The following is a 19,315-nucleotide window of genomic DNA, read 5'->3' on the forward strand; positions in this document are numbered from 1 at the left end:
CCTTATCTAATCAGCTTTGAAGTAGATCTGGTTAAGAATGTTCTGGAATCGGGGTTAACAACCCAATCCCCACAGCATGTCAATACAGTCAAGAGAATTATGTATCTGAGAAATGCTTATATTAGAATGCATTTAACCATGAATTTCCTTGACACAGAGGTCGGTAGCTCACAGTTCCTGGGTGAAAAAGGAAGCTGGCTTGGTTGTGGGACAGGAGGACGCCCACTGAATGTTCTAGTCTCCTAAGCCATGTGGAGAATTGCTGCAATTAGGCATTTCAAATTATGTGAAAATTGAGGGGAAAATTATAATTGCTAAATGTATTAAAAAAAAATGTAATGGTGTTGCTATACGTGTTTTCTTTACTTTGTCAAAAATAAACAACTCTTCTGAAATTAACACTGAAGCGATGTATTGATGCATCGTATCGTTAGACAGCTATCGATAATCAAGCCCATGCATCGTTTTTGTGTAAAGGAAAGCTTTTATTTTTTATTACATTTGGAATCGGCAATTCTTTTTTGCATTAAGCACAGAGCTTCTCTGCTCCCCTATGGTCTGACCCACTGAATCTGCATGTGATTGAGCTCACAACCTCCTCCCTACCCCGTCCTGCCCCACCACCACCCCGCCCCCTGTGAGTGTTTATTGAAGGCATTGAATCCGTGCAGGAATCTTCAAAGCAACAATTCAAGTTAAGAGCGTTGTTCTAGAATTAGAAATACTGTATAGACCAAGCTACGATGCCTTTCAGTGTTTGACAATTATTTTCTAAAGTAAGACGGCAAAAGAGAAAAGTAAAGAAAATATATTTGGTATACTCCGGTAACACAACTGATTTGCGTGACCATTTATGAGATGCAGAGCTTGTGTGAGCATTTAACTATGTGCATTTGTAAAAGGCATACCATCTCATCATCTGTGTTTCCAACCATAACATCTGTGTTTTTACATATTGCATCAACATAGTTATATTTTTGTTACTGTTATCATACCATACAAATTTTATACCGGCCCATCCCACAAGTTTAATTTGTGAATGAGTGATTCTTTGGTTCGTTTCCTGAAACAGTGCCTGGCAATCAACGACCACTTCAGCTCTGTGTGTTTCTTGTTGCTTGTTTTACATTGCTGATGTTAATTAAGCAATGCACTATTAGTCTTTGTTTGGTCTTGTACTCTAATTAAGATCAGCTGTAATGAAACTGAAGTAATTAATTTCAATAAGTTTGTTCTGGAACAAACACAACTGCTCCTGGCATATCCACAAAAACACTTTAAAATGTGACAATGTATTTTATAATTTTTGTAATGTGGACGACTCTAATGCTTACTAGGTTAAGGCTTCAAAACTCTTTTGAACAGAGAATGGTTCTAAGCTAGGTGGAAAGCTCAATAAGCTAATGAATTAGACACCACCTCCTTAATAAGGAAACATGAGAAAAAGGAAAGAACTGTAAATATGTTTTACAAAATAATATAAGCTGCTGCACTCATGTATGAATTCATTATTTTGAATCAAGAAACATTGTGAGAACAATGTACAAAAGCACTGTATAGCTATGAAAACAAAATGAGGCCTGCATTTCTTCTTCGTAAACTCATGCTAACCCAGTGCACGCTGCCTTGATAGACACGTAGTTTATTGAAATGTACAATATTCAGTAGTGAAACCAGTAGCACTTTATCAAGGTGGTATAGTATGTGCCTCAAAACAGTGGATATGGTTTTTGTGTAAATCCTGAGATGGTAACATCTATTAAGCATAATGCCTTGAGCCCCATGTTTGGGAGTTGCCATGGATTTCATTCTGTAATCCTGAGATTTTTTTTTTCAATCAAGGCAAAATCCAATAACTTCTTACCTAACTCCTGGTAATCACCCCTCTGGGAATACTCATCAGCCATTCTTGTTAGGAATGGAATAGGCTCACTGGTAAAGCCAAGTTGAGTACAAATTAAGAAGGCTCTTCACACCAAAGCACCTCTGGACATATGGCTCTTTAAGGCTATGTTGGGTGACGCATATCATCCACTTAGATCAGCTTTTTTATTTTTTTTCCCAGCAATTTTCAGTGAAGTAAAAAGTACAATCTAAGATGACTTATACCTATGGCAATATGGAATACAAATAAGCAGAACTATACAGCAACAGTATTTGGTAATGTTACTACTGTAACATCAATTACTGCCAGCAATAATGGTCTCTCCAAATGTTAGTAACACAAGGTGATGACTCAGTGTTCTGACTAATGCTGACTTTTTTTTTTTTTTTTTTTTTTGTCATGCATATTAACGTTGTATATCTGGGATTTATGTCACAACTGTGTCCTCACCAATTACCATTAAAGAAAATACCCGTTGTAGCTCATAATGTAATTATTAACTATAGTAAACACAGTACCTCAATAAGAACTAGCGATTCTGGCTTAATTATCCCTAGATTCATGATGAAAAGAGATTAACAAATAATATTATATATTTTTATATATTTCAATCAATCAGAAATGTGTATTTGTTATAAGACAAAAAGAAACCTAACAATCCAAATTATTATTACATTTATTCATATTCTCAAAGGAAGAAGAATAAAGGTTACGCTTCATAGTTAAAAACATATGTATAAAGAAGAAACAAAATAAAACATTCAAGGAAAAGTAATGCATTGTTAAATGTTCATAATGAATCCTTGATGTGCTTTCTGGTCATTGAGTTCTGCATTATTGAAAATCTTTAGTAGTTCATCATGCATTGTTCAGTTCAGTCACGCATTACATAAACATGCGCCAACTTCCAAGTGGCAAAGTACGCATGTACAATGTTCAGCATCTAGTTGAATAGACGCACATTACGTATTGTGACGATATCAGTAGCATGGCTTTAGTTCAGTTATCTGTGAACGCACAATATAAGTTTAAGACTTACTCTGTTGGTGCGATGTTTAAAACAAAATCTTCTTAACACGGTCGTTCGTTCTGTGGAAGTTAGTTGTGCAGCAGCACAGCATCTCCGTGAAGTGTGTAGACAAAAGCTTTCATTGTTCTGGAGGGAGCCCATCTTCTCCAGGACAGCTTTGAAGATTACATCATTGCGTCTTCATTGAAGAACTCAAAGATGAGTTGAGAGCAATGAGATTGAAGAGAGAGAGTGAATCCAGAGTGTGAATCCAGAGAGCGAAAATCCTTGTTTTTGAGTTTAAATGACACAATGTATAGGCGTTCCCTTGTACTGTAAATAAATCCTTCAGATTTATTGGGCAACTTACTTAAAATAACTATTAAACTTGTGTCCACAAGTTATGTAATTAAAAATGATTCTTAAGGCATTTTAATTGACCATTAACACAGTAATGGTACAACTGCATCGTCACTATAGCTTGCTTGGTAAGTTTTATGACACCTTAGGAGGCCAGACAATCGGATATCATTTTGGAAGGCGAACTTCAAAGAGTTAACACTATGTTTGGCCTGTGCCTTGGTCTAATCAACAAGCTTTGAAGTAGATCTGGTAAGAATGTTCTGTAGTCGGTGTTAACAACCCAATCCCCACAGCATGTCACACAGACAACAGTCTGAATTAAATATCTGGGAAATGCTTAAAATGAATGTCCATGGCATTTTAGATGTGAACAAAAGAAATTAAAAAAAAAAAAAAAAAAAAAAAACATTTAAAGAATTGCAATTCATATCATACGATGGTAAACTAACTTAAGCGCCTTTTAACACAGGCATGCTCTACCCAGGTCGCGACCTGGTGTCTTGTGGGTCGGCTATGTGATTTCACACTGCTCTTTGAAGAAGCAGGCTCGACCTGGGTGACAGAAGCAAATGTGACCCAAATATTGATAAGAGCAAATGTTTCATCATACTTCCACGCCATTCCTGCAGCAGTCAAGCTCATTGTGTGTCTCGGGCAACAGAAATCTGACTAAACAGATTAAACAGAAATTGCTCGCAAATTATACTTGGTTTCACACTATGCGGGATTGCGACCCAGGTAGCCAGAACGCGAGTCAGAGCACCAGTGTGAAGGGACTTTAAATTCACAGATTTCTTACAGAAAACGAAACGAAAAGCAAAGGTTGGAAGTCTTACTCATGTTATGCCTTTGAAGGCTGTGTTTGCTTAAGGTTCCTTATATTAATAATTAAATATTCACATACTGTAAAAGATCATAAAGTGTAATGTGACATCTGTCTTAGCTGCAGTTTGTGCTGATATCAATGTATTGCATTTCTGTTGTTTCAAGCTGCTTTTAAGGATCTCTGTTGCCAGTCTGGATAAGAACCCACTTGAAAAGAGCTCTCAGGGAAAACGGCAACCTTGACATGTACTGCACTGGAGTGTGGAAACTTTATCAAGGTTATCCTAGATGTACAGTCTAAAGGGAGGTCGATACACTGTCTGGCATAATGCTTTCAAATTTAAGGATGTGACAGCAAACGGAAAGCAAGACAGAGTAGACTCTCCAGAAAACAATTTGCTGAGCATATTACCTTTCTAATAAACCATCTATTGAAATGTTCCAGGAGTTGATTGTTCATTAATTAAATGGTTGCAGAAATCAATACTTCAATTTGAGATTTTTGTTCCCATTTCCTTGCTCAGGAGATGAATGCTTCTCTGAAGCTTGCCAGGTTTGATGGTATTATGGGAAGACCTTCAGCCCTACAGCACCACAGTGTGTTGAGGTGTTGCCCCATAGCTGGACAGACCCATGTGTACAGAGTAAACTAATTGGGTGCACTACTGTCAGCTTGTTTATTTTGTTTCTCAAAAAACTGGAGGAAAGCTGCTATATTAGTCAGGGAATTATTTCCTTATTAGGAACTAAAGTAGGTTATTACAATTGTTAGTGTGTGAGAGGAATCTTCGTTTAATAGCCAGCTTTGTTTTTGGGGTGTTTAGGTTAACGGTTTGTTATACAAATGTCTAATTGTGCCTGTAGTTCTTGCTGTTTAACAGCGCTCTGTACTGTACTTCTCAGTCATTATGTCTTTTGGTAGATTTTAAAATCAACCATTTCACACCACCTGCCACAATTATAGCGTGGGAGTCGTTAAGCAGTTGAAAAAGGAAAGGCCGCGTGCGTATACACGTCCAAGGGTTGGACGTTGCTCAACCACAAGCAAATAGCATTGGAGTTGTGCAATCAAAGTACAATACCATGATTATGGGTCATGGAAAAGTGAACGTCGAAAGGGTTTGTCTATTTTTAAGTCTGTTTCTCAAACCGGCATGGAGAAACTTTATAAGCACCATAAAGATTACCTGGTTTTAACTGTAAGTTGTAGCTTGTGCTACAGCCCTGTGAACAAGCTGGCTTTAGTGTTGATGTCAGACCAGAAAGGAACACAGCACTGCAAGGTGAAATGGTGAATGAAACGCGCTGTTGCGCGTATATAATAAACGTACAGAAAATAAAAAGTTGAACAAAACACAAACACTGTTACAAAATAAACGGCGCGTGGGCCAAAACAAATAGACAGACAGACAAACGATGGACGAACAGAACACAAGTACCGCGCTGGCAGTGCCAGCTCACAATCGCAATTGTAAAATAAATCTCCTCTCTCTCACCCGTTCTCCACTCACCGAACACACAACCCCTTGTGAGTGGAAGCATACTGCTTTTATGCAGCTGTACCGAGACTCGATTGCTAATCAGTGATTTAATTGAAGTCTCGGTACAACTGCATGTGAATTAATCTATTTCAATTTCCCATGCTCACATATTGCACTTTACCTGTATGTGAAGTGCTGTGCAATCCTTGTGCGTAAGTACAGATATACATTTTAAATCACTTGTGTTACACAGACCCATTTTCATACCGTGTACCAATGACTATACACCAACAATCACATAACTCGGAACATATAATACACAAATACACACACAGGCGGGGCACATTGCCACAGGCCCACAATAACTATGAAGTAGTGAAGGGATTCCATACTTCATTCAAGGTGCCCTCCATTAACAATGATACATACATGAAACAAGCAAGTTTTATGTTAAATATCTAATAACTAATGCTAACAATGTTAATTTCCTTTCTTCAATATAGTACAGTAACTTCTATAGAACAGCTCTGTTCACTGTGTTGGTCTGCAGGTATTTGGTCCCACAGTGTTTTGTGGGTCACTTTCAGGGGGGCTTGGTGGTCCAGTGGTTAAAGAAAAGGGCTTGATATCAGGAGGTCCCTGTTTCTAATCCCTGCTCAGCTACTGACTAACTGTGTGTGACCGTGAGCAAGTCATTTAACCTCCCTGTGCGCCGTCCCATGGATGTGACGTAAAACCGAGGTCCTATTGTAAGTGACTCAGCAGCAGTTATTGGTGCATAGTTCATCCCCTAGTCTGTCTCTAAGTTGCTTTGAATAAAAGCGTCTACTAAATGACTCATTAATAATATACCGAGCATCAAAGAAACTTATCAATATTATAACATTTATTTTCGAAAAAAAATTGGGTATATAAATGGTGGACATTGACAATGTTTTTGGTTTCTTTTTATTCATCATTCATCCTTGACCATGACAAGCTTGAGTGACTGACTGAAGCATATGCACTTAATCACCTAATTAGTGAAACAGGTGATTGGACACTGGGTATGAGTGATTTCAGCTGTTGAATTGCAAGCTTGAATAAAAGCAATAAAGAAAATCACAGAAAAAAAAAACAATATGCTACATCTGTCAAGAGAGCAGCGCCTTCGTGCAATCGGCATGTTGGAGGCTGGACTAGGGCAGCGTACTGTGGCTCGCCGTCTTGGGTGCTCACAGCCAGCAATTTCAAACCAAGCGTGACAGTATAACCAGACACACTCTGTCAATGACAGACCATGAACTGGTAGACATGTACTGGAACATCTGTTACACCAGCACTTTTGACTCCCATATTCCTTTGAATTTAAGAAAATTAAAAAAATAGCCTGCATCTTATAGTTGAGTACAGCGGTGATGCGTGTATTAAAATCGGAAACAAAAGACTTGACTACCCGAGCATACAATCAGCAACATGACTGACTGCCAAGAAAAGACTAACAAACACATCACTGCCCTCATACACAAGCAGCAACGTGACTTACTACTGAGAAAAGACAAACCAAAACGTTACTGCCCAATCTTGAATCATCCATGACATACAGGCAGCCATTTTCAAAGAAGCATTAGCTTCCTGAGGAATTCAAAGAGAAGTTTTTACAATTTCAGCATTTAACGCAGTACCAGCTTGGACTGATCAGAAATGCTGATCAGATCCCTGTATTTTTCAACATGCGAAGCAATACCACAGTTCACAAATTGGGAGAAAAACAGGTGTGAGTAATCAGGACTGGAAATGAGAAGCAGCATATAACTGTAATGCTCTGTGTGATATCAGACGGCTGCAAATTATCCATAAAAGGACCAGGAATGCCTTTTCACATTCATCTTCCTCCTCAGCACTACTGTAACCAATACTGTCGATCCTCCTGTATATTGAATGGGCTATGGCACATCTCTGATTCAGATTCAGTCCTCGAGAGGTTGTTGGCCATACACTGGCAGGTGCTTCTGGTGCAAGCTGACACTCCGTACTTGCAGGTCAGGAGCTCCATTTTGCATCTGGAGCTTGTGCCTTTTTCATATACACTGGCATGAAGAAAGGACTGCTCTGTTGTGTTGTACCTTCAGAGACTTTTTGTAAAGTGAAACAAATGCATGCAAATGCAAACCTTGATGTATACCTTTAAGTGTAACTGTGTGTTAGTGTGTTTCCAAAAAAAAAAAAAATTAGAAAAACATGTTTCAAAAGCCTTCATGCCATGTTGTAAAACTGTAAACATAATATACCGATTTAAACTGGCCTTTTAAAGACCGGAGCTTGGGTTTAAAACCCCAGGCATCTTATTGTGAGTAGCTTGGACGATTATTAGAAATTCTGATATGCTGTAATACAATACTGCTTCCAGTTCTTCCAGGAATGGCTTGATATTCTGTATTATGAGGTTGTAAATTTAATTGTGACTCTATCACTCAAAAACTAACATCACTGCATTCAGTATTAGAAATTAAAAGGCTTATCATTTAGTATTTGCCGATATATCTGGCATAATGAAGTTGTGTTTTTTTCTCCTTATGAAAAAAGGTAACTGCAGTGCTAAATAAATTAAGAAAACAAATGCATGAAAAATATTGTTGAACTGCAAAATGACAATTTAATCATGATAATCTTTTATAAAGAAACGATACGATCTCCCTTTTTAACATGTAACTCGTAACCCAGAGATTTGACAGTAGCAGCTACAATATTGGATGTTGTGCTATGGCGCTATACCAAAAGGGCATGCAGCTACAATTTCAATTTTATACAAATGAATAAATGCAGGATACTTTCCTGAGGATTTTCCTGTTCATTTTCAATAGTCAAAATATACATTTCCGCTGTTGACAGTTGTATTATGGCATTCTAACTGGCTCCCAAAAGCTCTTAATACTGACAGCCATATTACTTAGCAAGCAGTTTGGGGGTTAGTCAAACTGCTGCACGAATGTCATCCTGCACATTGCTTACTGTATCATTTAATAAAATTGGAAGCTGAATCCAACTCCCCTCCCTCTAAAACGTAAGATCCTGGTTGGCTTGTCAGAAATATGATGTGTGAGTGATACTGGTACTCATGGTGGCCGTCATGACTGCAGCTTTCATCGAGAACTTGCAAGGAGACGCCAGCAATACGCAAGGTCTTTTGTTTATTCGAAGTGTACAGTATGTGTGATTTGTATTCAGTGACGGAGATACTTTGCTCGGCATGTGCTACTATTTTCTCCTTTCAAAAGTTGGCTGTGGTAACCTCAGCAAGAACAATTTTTAAAGGGCTTAGTTATTCATGTAGAGTAACCTTCTATAACTTTTACAATTGTAATTTTATTCTGTGTTTCTTTTTTCTCTTCCTGCTGGCAGGTTCTCAAAGCTGAGGAGTCTCAATCTGTCCAATAATCACTTGGAGGACTTCCCTCTTGCCCTCTGTGATATCCCAACGCTGACAGAAGTGAACCTCTCCTGTAACTGTCTCTCAACGGTGCATGCTGCTGTGGGGAATATGCACAAGTAAGTCCAGGAAATCAAATTCAACTCCCTCCAGCAACATGTCCTTTACCAAGGTTACTATGTCCATCACTGTTTCACTGTTCAACCCCCCCCAAAAAAAATATATATCCAAATGTGGATATGATTAATTCCAAACATAAAATGTGGCTTATTTTTAAGCAGTTGAAAATAACTGTAATTGTGTCATTTCATTTATTTTTGTCTGTAGCCTGCAAACCTTTTTGTTGGATGGCAACTGTCTACAGTCCCTCCCCATGGAGCTGGAGAAATTGCAGCACCTGAGTTACCTTGGCCTTTCCTTCAACGATTTCACAGAGATCCCTGCAGTCCTCCAGACGCTCACTGTCATAGAGAAACTCTGCATGTCCGGGAACAATCTCCACACTCTCAACCTCCAGACTCTTCGGCTGCTTCACATCAAGCACGTAGACTTGAGGTACTGTGGCATTTCTTTTCTCCCAACTGTTGTGTGCTTCACAATCCTAGGAAAAAATGAACAGCATCTGGGATTATTCCATTAATGCAGTCAACTGTGGGCCTTACCATTGTTCCATTGGTCATCGATGGAACAAAGGGGTGGAACAAGTATTGACTGTGATGCTGCAATCAGGTGCCATTAAGAGGAGCTCCTGCTGGTTGTGCCCAATATGTATGTGTGTTTACAGCTTTTAATGCTTTATATCACACACTGGAATTTTTGTTTTTATTAAGCCACCTTCTGATCATAGTCTTCATGGTTAGCTTAATAACGACATTACAATCTTTACAAAAGGAGGATTGCATGAACTGTGCTCACATTAATTTGCTTCAAACCTGTTCTTTTTTTAAGGGTTGCTGAGGAATTAACCTCAGGCAAGCATGCAGTTGGTCCTTCTCGTTATGCAACTTTTTCAGTTCACAAGGTTACACAACTTTAAGCTATTGATAACTTTAGGATGTCATATTTAAAAGCAAAACGGTTTAAAGTACAACTCTAGTACGTCTTACAGTGACTTGCAAATTGAAAGGTTAATCATTAAATGTTTTCTATTACATTTTCTCGCTTCCATGTATTGGAACAGTATTGGGAAGCCTGTATTACGTCTATGTGGCTCTTGCATAAGAAGTTAAAGAGCTGCTTGGTAGGGATATGAACTATCACGGTTATCCTAGCTAATATATTCTTCTTCTTTAGATTCACTTTGCATCATTTTCTGTTTCAGTCATCACATTCTGTATTTTATTTTATTTTTTAAACTCCCAAGTTTAAGCAACCCCCTTAGAACCTCCAATTACTGTACATCTCCTACACCATTAACCTGTTCCCTCACTAAACTTGACCTCTAGTTTAGTCTGACCTCCAAGTTTAGTCAATCTAAATAACAAGGAGTTTATATTTCGTGTATTACACACAGGTACAATACCTGATTTATTATGGTTTACTGGGTTAAAAAGACACTCCAGTTTGTTGTTGCTGTCATTAAAGTGGGAATACTTAGATAATTGAATAATTATGCTCCCAGAAGCAGACAAAAAAAGGTGATTTGATTAACTTAAAAGAAGTTTAGGTAAAGTGCTTGATTTTCCCTTTCAAGTTTCTGACCTTTTTTTCTTCCTTCTCCTGTGCTTGCTATTTTCAGGCTCAACAAGATCAGGAGGGTGGTTCAGGAGGAGCCAGACGTACTGCCAAACATCACCCACCTGGATCTGAGAGACAACCACCTGCACCATCTGGACTGCACAGTGTTCACAAAGCTTGAGGTGCTGCACTGCGAACGAAACCACCTTGCTACTCTTAAAGTCAGTGGATGCTTACTGAAAGGACTCTACATATCATCCAATGGTAAAACACATTTATTTATTCATTAAAAAGGAAATCTCCAACCATTCCCTCTGTACAGCTGTCTACAGTTGCTTATAAGTTATAATGGTTTTAATACCCATTTTCTGACATCTTGTTATCACTGGTCCTCCTTTTTGTTTACTGAAGATATTTTGGTTCTTTGTTGATGTATTTGAAATCCAACCCTATAGATGAAAAGCTGCTGCTTCTGCTTCTTGGTACCCAATCACTTAATTCACACTTGCTCCAGTGATGTAGCTGCAATTAAGCCATGTGATTCACAGCAAAGGTACCTGAATGCAACATTTTATCTATACATGTGTTTTGACATACTAAAACAATATGATTTATAATATTTATTTATTTCATTTATATAGTGCCTTTCATACTGAAATATCACAAGGCACTGTACATAAATACATAAAAATACAATAAAATACAAAATATACAAATTATAATCATAAAAAATAATCATTAAATGCTAGCAATTATGTTGCATTAAAACCACTAAGATAAAAATGCCATTTTATAAAAATGTGTTTTTTGACTTAAAAATACCCACAGACCCAGCTTCCCTAACACATGGAGGTAGAGCATTCCATAGTTTAGGGGCTCTAAAAGAAAAAGCCCTCCGTCCCGTATTGCTTTTATTGACCCTGGGAACAACGAGCAGCCCCACTTCCTGTGATATAAGAGTGTGATTTGGGAGATACGTGGTCAGTAGCTGCTGCAAACAGCTAGGTACTGCTCCGTTCAGGACTTTCTAGGTGAATAATAAGATTTTAAAATCAATTATATATTGTACAGGGAGCCTGTGCAAGGAAGCTAAAACAGGGGTGATAGGCTAATTTTTTTTGGTTTTAGTCCAAATTCTAGCAGCGGTATTCTGAACAAGTTGTAGGTGGGACACTGCCCGTCTTGGGATGCCCGAGCGGAGTGCATTACAATAATCTGTTCTTGAAGGAACAAAGGCATGTCTGTCGGCGTCAGATAAGAAGTTAATAGGTCTCAGTCTGGATATTTCTCAAGTGATAGAAGGATGCTTTATTACTTAAGTGATTTAAGAAGTCATTATAGCTAGGAATAAACCCAATATCAAGGGTGGAACTATTTGGAGAAGGATTCATTTAATTTATCAATTGTAGCAAAAAGAAATCTAGGATTATTTTTATTAGTTTCAGTTAAGTTAGAGTAATAAGTTGATCTGGCCAATGCCAGAACCTTCGTATGTTTAGCCAGGTGGTCCTTCCATATAGTGTAGTCTAACGCCATCTCCATTCTAATTTCCGGCCCTCATATTTCAATTTGTGAGTAGCATCATTAAAACACGGTGAGCTTTTTTTTTTAAAAACACCCTCTGAGTTTTGACTGGCGCTACAACATCTAAGATACCAGTCAACCAGGTTTTGTAGGTACACCATCTCTTCTACAGATAAGCCCTCTGGGAGTGATAATAAACTCTGTATATCAGAAAATTTACAAGCAGTTAAGGAATTAATATCACGAGATGAAAGTGAATGCTCCATGGATTGTGTAGTTACTGGTATGCTGACCTCAAAAAGAATAGCAGGATGGCCAGAAATGGTGAAATCTGTAGTTAATACATTTTAACAATTAAACAACAAGAAATTAGCAGGTCTGGAGTATAGCCACGATTGTGTGTGGGACCTTTTACATGCTGGATATAATCTAAGGAATCCAGTAGCCTCATAAATACCACAGAAGTGGCGTCAGATTCTGTATCAACATGTAGGTTAAAATCACCCAGTAGAAGAATCTTGTCATAATAGACTGTCAATGAAGAAAGCAAGTCACTAAATTCAGCTAAAACTAACAGATTTGACTTAGGTGGTTGATTAGATAATTACAATATGAACAGGTAGCGCACTATTTAGTGTTAATGTTAGCAGTTCAAAAGATGAATAACCTGGGACAGTAACCTGATTAATTCTATGTTCACTACAGAAAATAGTAGCTAGTGTTAATGACCTATGTTTAACTACCCCTACAGATCATTAACTGCTGGTAAAGGACCTCCACGCCGGTCTTTAAGACTTAATTAACGTAAATAAAAAACAAGTCAAGAACTGAAAGTTTTTTTGCACAATAATAGGGAGGCCAGTAGTAATGCTAATAAAAAGGACTCTTGTGCGCTACAACCTTCAGAAGTGATCGGAAAAGGAGAACTAACAATGTAAAGTAACCTCATTTGTAGTAAGCCTTTTGAGGGTCAAGCTTGGTGACCTATCATTGTTGATTTAGAGTGTAATAATATTTCCAACTTAAAATATTAATGAACTGTTTTACTTTGTTTCAGTTCTATCTCAGCTGGAAGTTTATCCAGTACCCAGTTACCTTACATACATGGATGTTTCCAGGCAAGTAGCATGTACTTGTTATAAAATAAAGATGAAAGACAATGGTAGATCTAAACAATTCTAAATTCGGACAAGGAAAAGTCTTTTGGGTGTCTGTAAAAATATATAACACGCCAAGGAAGTTCTGTTTTAATGACTAAAATAGTGGCAGTGCTTAGATCTGTCACGGTTTTAAATCAATTGAATGTACCTGTGTTTAATACAGTACACTTTTAATAGGAAACAAATGAGAACTCATTTGAAAGACCTTGTGATCCTGTGTTTCAGGTTTTTTGACTCAGTAAATTGCAAAACATTTACAAACTGTAATGTTCAAAACAATAAAACGCAGTAAAGAAATTGAAAAGTCAAGTAGATTTTGAGCTGAACAGCTTTAGCTGGTGGGGCTTTTTAATCCATTCTTTGATTATTTCTCTCCCTGTGATGTTGACCTGTGTTTCCACAGGAACCATCTGGAGAGCTTGCCCGAGTGGGTGTGTGAGAGCAAAAAACTGGAAGTGTTGGACATTGGCCACAACCAGATCTGTGAGCTGCCTGTTAGGTGAGTGTTCAGAATGGTTTGCACAAAACTCCCACTAGACTAGGTACAATGTTAGAAGCCTCATCAGTTTCTAATTTAATGCTTAGCTACTTGTAGTCGCAAGAAATCTTTCATTGACCCTTATTGCAGCTTGTCGTTTTTGTAAAGTGGTGTACTCTGTCATTAAAATTGCTGCTGAGTAGTTACCATCACTCATAGGTGAGATTATGGGCAACAGGGGGAGAAAACAAGAACACACAAAGGGACAGAGGGACAAATTGTATATGTCTACAGTTTAATGATTTAGATTGTTAATCGTGCTCCTGTAGTTAATTAAACTATACGTAATTTTATTTTGAAATGGGGGGGGGGGGGCAGCTGATGAAATAATCGCAAAAACAATTATAGTTGTAAACAGCCTCTCTTGGATTGGGTAAAGTCGATCAGATTAATGTCTACTTTGGTTTTAGACTGGCTGTCCTGTTATTTCCATGCACCTTATCAGTTGTATATTTTCACAGTCTGTACTAAAACCTACAGTAACACACTGCAGTTAAAGAAAGTTTGGCTAGTCAGCAACCTAGTCAACACAGGGCATATATGTTTATATATTAGTGTATATGGTGAAGAGTTTGGGTCAGTCCTGGTCTGGTTGTTATGGGGATGACAAGCAAGCTGTTTTAGTGTCAGCTGCAGAAGTGCTGCTTTGTAACGTGAGAATATCCAATTGGATAGAAGGTCACGGTAGGGCATTGATTAAACAATGGAGTCCTGAAAGAGGGAGCCAGGTGGTAAATACAGAGTTATCTCAGCCTCATAATAAAGGGGGTAATTAGTTTTCTACAGGAATGAAACCTGATAGACTGTAACCCCCCCCAAAATCAGACCTGGAATTCTTAACTCCTCCTTGGTTTTGCAGCATTTGGCCTCCTGGACATCACCTTTCATCAACAAAATTGTGACAGTGTAAAATTTTATTGCTTTAATGAATTTAAAAATTAATTGAAAGTAAACTCCTTGTTGGTTTTACATGGACAGATTAGCTCTAATCTTGGACCATATTACCAGGTCTGTGAAACCAAGTGTTTCTCATTTTCTCTTTCAAGCTCTGGGATATCTGTAGTTATACCTCAAGTGTGGGTATGTCTTTTGTGGGATCAATTGAGTGGATAAAATGAGTGGGATAACATGCTTACCAGGACTATTTCGAATGTGTCTGTTTACATTCCAATCCAATGGTGTGCTGCTGAAATTCAGGACAGAGCTGCACTTCGGTAGTTCAAAGAATACTGCCACCAATTACATGTTTTGTAACAACTTTAAAGTGGCTGAAATAATTTTAAATTTCTATTGTTTTGATTTGGACCCCAATTTCCTTGTGAACAAGTTTAGTCAAGATCGTTCAATATCCTCTATTTTTGCTCTGCACATCAACCCTACAGGTCTTATCCACAGTCCACAATTGCTTGAAATAGTTCCAGACTGGGCATTTTGGAATCACTTGTGGAAATGATGTGAAATCAATGTAAATTAATTTGTATTACTGGTGTCCATGAACAGTAATTTTGAAAGGTAATGTTTTAAGGAATACAAAGGAGACCTTGTTACGTAGTGCTTGTATTATATTAAAAGTAATTTCAATAGCCTGTCTATATTTTGCTTTCTTCAATCTCAAAAATACAACCTACGAAACCTTGTTCTGTAGAAACTTACTGTGTAGGGATTAAAAATGACTAGCCAAATCATTTTGGTTTACTGAAGTTATTATAAAAAAATGCTGCATTATTTGGTATAACTTGCTTTGCTCAACTAAAAACAAACTGAACATAAATGATTTTAAAAATAGCCCCAATGAATAAAGGGACACAGTGTGTGGAAACACTGTAATTCCTAAATGCTGAGATTCCTCCGTCCTGTATTACTGCAAAGTGAAGCCAATCAAAAAAAAAGGAATCTTTAAAATAAACAAGATACATTTTTTAAAAATTGTCGTTTTTATTCAGGTATTTAGACCAGTGTGTAATGTGCATTTTGTGAAAGTAAAATAAAACTTTAGTGTTTCAAAACAATCAGGAATCTTGGCAGGCGAATGACTGTGTCACCTCTCTGTTTGTTTGCCTTGCAGGCTGTTCTGTAACAGCAGTCTGCGGAAGCTGTTGGCAGGACACAACCAGCTGCAGAAACTCCCCGAGAGACTGGAGCGCACCGGAGTGGAGGTTCTGGACGTACAGCACAACCAGCTCCTTGAACTGCCCTCCAACCTCTTCCTGAAGGCACACAGGTAAGAGCCTGTGCTTGTGTGGACTTCAGCAGTTATCACATGCAACAATATAAGGGTGGCTTGGTTTATTGGTGGAGCACAGAGTTAAGAGACACTGCCCCAGGGAGCATATGCTTTAGCAAACTGTGTACTTCAACTCTGAACTTGACTCAGTGGTGTATTAGTTTTAGACAACGAGAAGAAAGTTACTTAACCCTGTTGTGACTCTTGGTGGTAGTTCTAGAAAGTTGTTGCCTATTGTCCGGCTCTGATTTCTGCACAAAAGAAAGGTATCTGTTGTCACATGATCTGCCATAATTAGTCACTTTTTTTCCTTAAATATGATGAAATGGGGCATTTTCTGATTTGTGACTTCAAATGATCCCAGAAACATCAAACCCTCTTTTTTAAATTAGTAAAGAATTTGGTATTCTGAAGGAGGAATGCAAGTTAAATACACATGAAACTTAACATAGATATTACACTGAGCTCACAAACACTGACATTGTGAACAAGTTCAACTGTAGGGTCATATGAGATTCCTCAGTCTGTATTACTGAAGACAAGCGCCCTTCAAGCAAATACGAACCATCACTTCATTGAGGATGAACAAAAACACATGTACTCGTATTGCCTAATTGTGTAGTATATTCAGATACCGGTAATGTCTATCATGATATCACACCTCTGCTGAAAACAATGTATTTGACAGGTTATATTACAGTTTGTCATATGCTACAAAAGCAATCCTTTTTATTTTCTACATTGTGTGCTCTTTTCTAGTTCTATTACAATTGACCCAGACCGAGTGGCAGTCTGTTTTAGCTAATTGTTCAAAATTAAAAGTCCTGTGACCAGACACCTGTTGAATTCTGTTAAGTATAGGTTACAATTCTTACTGAACAGTCTTTACTGTATTACTGTATAGATCATTTGAAGAACATTGGTTGCTCATTCTTGAGCTGTTTTGATGAATAGAAAACCCTTAGTCAGTCTTCCTTTTACATTTACAAGTTCTTGCTGTAATTATACTTCTGCGTGCAGATTCGCTGTCAAACAAACAAGCTGCTTTGCCTTGTTGTTAGTCAACAAGACCGTCAGAAGAAACTGGAATGTGCAACATTCACACATCAATAAAAGTGACATAACTACAAAATGAAGGTGTTCTGTCGGAGAAGCGAGTAAAAGTGATGAAAATTACTTTTGCCGTCAGCACATAAATAATTTGGCGTCTTTTACAGATACTTACAAATACAGAATGTGGTTGTCTTTTCTCCCCCTTTTTTGGTGTGCCTTTTTGTTGTATAATAGATAATAAGTTTCCCATATTTGTCTACACGTAATCCATTATATATATACATACATACATACATATACACACAGACATTTTGTTTTTATCGTTTCGTGGTAATGCAAAATGGGCATCAAGTGAAATGTATCCAGTAGTCCACCTTCTCTACCTGCCCTAGTGTTCACCCTCAATATGTCACTAGTTACGTGAAATGACTGTATCGAGGAGAGGCCTTCTGCACGTGCTAAATAAACATATCTCTTATCCTATTTGGAGTAGTGTACAAAATGCTATACTGCAAAAAACTAAAGGTTTTAGTCCTACATAGAGTATAGTACCAGTCCTAGATAAAGGAAAATTTTAATATAGTTTAGCCTTTTTCCAAAGTGTACCAAACTTTAAATGATCAACAGACCTATTTTAGAGTGTAGCTGAAAGGCATGGTTTCACAATATCTTGGACTTGGTCTCAGCAAATCTCAGTACTGTTAATGGAGGGGAAAAAAACAAAAACAACCCAGCTCCATTCATCCCTGACCCTGTTTCTGTTCCAAGAAGGATATATATATATGTATATTTTCATCATGACACAGCACAAATGAGTCTGCCTTTAAATCACGCAGACCCTTCCTCACAAGACTTGCAACAGTATCAGGTGACAGTGCTGTTTTTTTTTTTTTTTGTTTTTTTTTTTTTTTTTTTTTTTTTTTTAATTGGGCTTTGTTATCTGATTTCTGGGTAGTAACGTATCCATACCAGTTGTGTGCTACCACTTCACAGTGACGAGAAAGCCGGTTTGCAGTTTATAGCTAGACAACGTGGATTTGGCCCATGTTAAGAAACAATTTAAAACAACGCAGGGCACAGCAGACGAGATGGTAACATCGTACCTGGATAAATGTATGTGGTGAGAAAGGTACGGCAGGAATTGTTGAGATGCATTTATACATTTTCTGCATCAGATCGCACACAGCTGCGCAGGGAGTGTGACCAGTGGCAGCAGGCAGGCAGACCGACGAAAGGAGAAAAAAGGACAGACTGGTGGCAGCGGCATTAAAACACCCATTTAACCACCAAAGTCTGTTTTAGAGTGACCCAGATCTTTTAGTTTTGAATTTATTTATTTTTCTTTTTTTTTTTTCACGATAATTGGTGTCAGATTCACTCATTCAATATCTCATGTACACTTCAGTTTCCCAAAAGGTCAACATTTACATAAGTCTCGCCACTCATGTTTATTGTGATAAATTCCAATATGTCTTCCTTTTTTTTTTTCTTCAAAGTTGTAGTGTCATATGGATACACCCCTCCATTTCCTTTTCTGCTACTAAACTCCTGGTCCACTCTCTCATTTTCACCCCCTTGACTGCTGTAATTCCCTCGGCCTCCCCTCCTACGCTTTTACACCATTACAACAAATTAAAAACGCCTCTGCCCGTATCATATTCAACCTCCCCCGCTCCTACCATACCTCCCCTCTCCTCCTCTAGCTACACTGGCTCTCTGTCTGTTATCGTTGCCTGTTCAAATTCCTTACCCATGTGTACAAATCTCTCCACGGTCTTGCCCCACTTTATCTGGCTGCACTGATCGCCTGCTATGTTTCTCCACCTCCCTTATGCTTCCAATCCCATTTCCGTTCCTTTTCCTCTCTTGCTCCCCTTCATTGGAATAGACTCCCACTGAACAGTCGCCCACACTGCGTAGTTTCCGCTCCTCCCTCAAAACGCATCTCTTCTCTCTGCCCATCCTACTGATACTCCTTCCCCCTGACCTCCTGTTATGACCCTGCTTGCCTGACCCTGACCTAGCCTCATACTAGCAACTAATCTGTATCTCTCCACCCTAGCCCAATAACTTGCATTCTGTTTTCACCCAGTATTCTTGATTTGTACCATTTTTGTCTAAATTTGTAAAGCGCCTTGGTTAAAGGCGCTATAAAAATATAAATAAA

At 38.1% G+C, this 19,315-nt stretch overlaps 1 protein-coding gene across 1 annotated transcript in view; it reads left to right on the forward strand.

Moving 5' to 3' along the window:
* The window catches only part of LOC121314575 (PH domain leucine-rich repeat protein phosphatase 1-like), a 106,613-nt gene that overhangs the window by 67,953 nt on the left and 19,345 nt on the right, over positions 1 to 19,315 (forward strand). The window contains exons 5-10 of the mRNA XM_041247993.1: positions 8,945 to 9,091; positions 9,300 to 9,527; positions 10,711 to 10,913; positions 13,231 to 13,291; positions 13,737 to 13,832; positions 15,937 to 16,092. Coding sequence (XP_041103927.1) covers positions 8,945 to 9,091; positions 9,300 to 9,527; positions 10,711 to 10,913; positions 13,231 to 13,291; positions 13,737 to 13,832; positions 15,937 to 16,092 — 891 coding nt within the window. The remainder of the gene's footprint in view (positions 1 to 8,944; positions 9,092 to 9,299; positions 9,528 to 10,710; positions 10,914 to 13,230; positions 13,292 to 13,736; positions 13,833 to 15,936; positions 16,093 to 19,315) is intronic.

This window comes from Polyodon spathula, chromosome 4 (genome assembly GCF_017654505.1).
Source record: "Polyodon spathula isolate WHYD16114869_AA chromosome 4, ASM1765450v1, whole genome shotgun sequence".
NCBI lineage: Eukaryota > Metazoa > Chordata > Actinopteri > Acipenseriformes > Polyodontidae > Polyodon > Polyodon spathula.